Source organism: Sprattus sprattus (assembly GCF_963457725.1).
Source record: "Sprattus sprattus genome assembly, chromosome: 16".
Taxonomy (NCBI): domain Eukaryota; kingdom Metazoa; phylum Chordata; class Actinopteri; order Clupeiformes; family Clupeidae; genus Sprattus; species Sprattus sprattus.
In genome coordinates, this window is record NC_137914.1 from 4,976,789 (window position 1) to 4,979,515 (window position 2,727).

The 2,727-nt window shown below is 45.8% G+C and overlaps 1 protein-coding gene across 1 annotated transcript in view; it reads right to left on the minus strand.

Moving 5' to 3' along the window:
- The window catches only part of LOC308377450 (brain-enriched guanylate kinase-associated protein), a gene marked incomplete at both ends in the record, with an annotated part of 15,303 nt that extends 13,802 nt beyond the window's left edge, over positions 1 to 1,501 (minus strand). Inside the window, one exon of the mRNA XM_080854108.1 lies at positions 1,431 to 1,501. Within this exon, the coding sequence (XP_080710234.1) occupies positions 1,431 to 1,501 (71 nt within the window). The remainder of the gene's footprint in view (positions 1 to 1,430) is intronic.
- Positions 1,502 to 2,727: the final 1,226 nt, after the last annotated feature.

Consider the following 2,727-nt stretch of genomic DNA (forward strand, 5'->3'; position numbering starts at 1 on the left):
AACACAAACACACACACAGAGACTCACTCACTCACTCACTCACACGCACATACACACATATACACACACACACACACAGACACACACTCACTCACACGCACACCCACACGGACATGCACTCACACTTGCACTCGCACTCGCACTCGCAGACTAGTCAAATGCTGCCTCTCAATACTCCCACCTATGCCATGAAGACATCGTGACTTTATCGACCACTGCCCTAGTTTCTCCAGAGAACCCCTGACACAGCGTGTATAGCCCCACAAAAAAAAGGCCTTTGGCTTTTTCACACCAGCGACTGGAAGGTGACCTTGTTATCACAACACATGGTACATCCCGCCGTTGTCAACTCATACTAGTAGAAGCACATTTGAAATGTAAACACCCCGCTACACTGCCATCCCACATTTCCTGTGTGTGAGAGCTAGACTTTTTTTACATTTCTGTGATCCAATTTGAAAATCACTCGTACTTACACTTCACAACACATCTTTTTTTCCCCTTCGTCTCCCTTTTTTATTTTTTTCCCCCTTTGTTTACAGTGCTTGTGAGTGTGTGTGTGTGTGTGTGTGTGTGTGTGTTTACAGTGCTTGGAACCTCTCGTTCTAGATATTTTTCCTTTTGTTAAACTCATCCCAGCTCCACCTCCGTGCAGCGGTGGTGTGTGTTTTCCCCCTCTGATTGTCGTTGGCACACACACACACACACACACACACACACACACACACACACAGACACACACACACACACACACACACACACACACAGCTCTTGGAGCGGCTTTGATGTTTTAATTAGACCACCACCTTTGGCTCTGTGACTCACCAGCCTCCACCGGTGCCGCAGATGGGAGTGAGAGGGAGCTGGAGATGAGGTGGAGTAGTGATGTGACAAGAGAGGCTCAGCGCTCGCCCAGGTAAACACACACACACACACACACGCACACACAGGCACACACACACAGACACACACACACACACATACACGCACGAACAGGCACACACACACAGACGCACACACACACACACGCACGAACAGGCACACACACACACACACAGACAGACACACACACAGGCACACACGCACACACACACACACACACACACACACAGACACACGCGCGCACACACAAACAGACGCACACACGCCTAGAGGCATAACGACCCTCCGAATAAAAGTGAGGCCTGACTCATACTACACAACTTCAGTGAGTGTGTGATTGTTGAGCTGCGATGGAGAGGGAGACATGGCGTGGCTGGTGAGTGGTCTGATGTTTGATGGCCTTCGTGTCAGACTGGAGTGGATTGATCATGGACAACACCACAAACACGGTGGGTGGATGAATCAGAGAAATGAAAGTGCATTGTCTTTCTCGCTCTCTCTCTCTCTCTCTTTCTAGTAGTCAAACTTTCTTTCTCTCTCTCTCTCACCTTTTCTTCTGATGTTTCCATCCGTTCCGGGAGGTTTTGAGCGCGGTTTTCCCAATGTATATCTTTTTCATGATTCCTCTTTTTATCTTCTCCTCGCTCGCATGTGTGCCTTCACTTCTCTCTCCACCGCTGGGCCCCCAGATCCTTCTCCTCTCCACTCGTTCTCACCCTCCTCTTCCCCCTCTCCACTCTTCTCTTCTCTCCTCTCGTCTCTTCTCTCTTCTTTTCTTCTCGATCTCCCTGTCCACCCTCCCTGCTCCTCTCGCTCTCCCTGCAGGTGTGATCTTATTCCCGGGGGAGTAGGTTAGCTCGTGGTGCCTGCGGAGGGAGAGAGCTGTCTGCTGACGGAGCGCGGGGAAACAGGCCGCTCGGTTCTCGTGATTAAAGAGCTGCCGCACCACACAAGGAGAGAGAAACATAGTTTTTGTTTGCGAGCACAAATACACACACACACACACACACATATATATACACACACACACGTACTCTGTTAAAGGGACAAAACTTCAGAATCATGTGCACGCACACAACGCACATTCAAAATACACACTTCCATGTAACATGTCATGGAAAGCCCCATTTATTTATTTAGCACATTTAAAAAACAACAGTTGCTATCCAGTCGATTTGATTCAAATGATTAAAAGACATAAATAAATAGATAAAAGAATAAGAAAGAAAAAGAAAAAAAACATCAATATGAATAATAGGAGAGATTAAGTCTATCCAAACAATAAAACACAATTAACGAAACATGACCTAGTTCAATCCCAGGGAAAGCCAGTGTATTAAAAATGTATTTTCAATCTGGTTTTAAAAGTGTCCAGGCAGGCCTACTCTACAGTCTTAGAAAAAAAACAGTAAAACCTTGATGTGTATCCTGAACCTCATAAGGAGCCAATGTAGAGCAGCTCAAACGGGAATGATGTGCTCCTGGTCCTCGTTAAAAGTTTGACTGCAGCATTTTAGGCTAATTGTAGCTCGGAGAGTGGTACTTGGAGAGTGGTGCTTGGATAACACCTGAGTAAAGGGGATTACAATAGTGTAGCCTTGAAGATATAAAAGCATGCGCCACCTTCTCACAGTCTACCGGGGGAGATTTTGCACTTTAGCAATTAGTTGATAAAATGAGGTACTAACCAAGAAACGTCTGATGTTTTGCTAGGAACAGAAACGAAACCAGAAACTTTAAAACAAATTATGTTCCGGATCAGAATCGTTTACCTAAAATAATGGTAACCGGTTAATAACGTTATTTTTTCGTTCTTTCACAAGATTCCCAAATGCAATATGATTG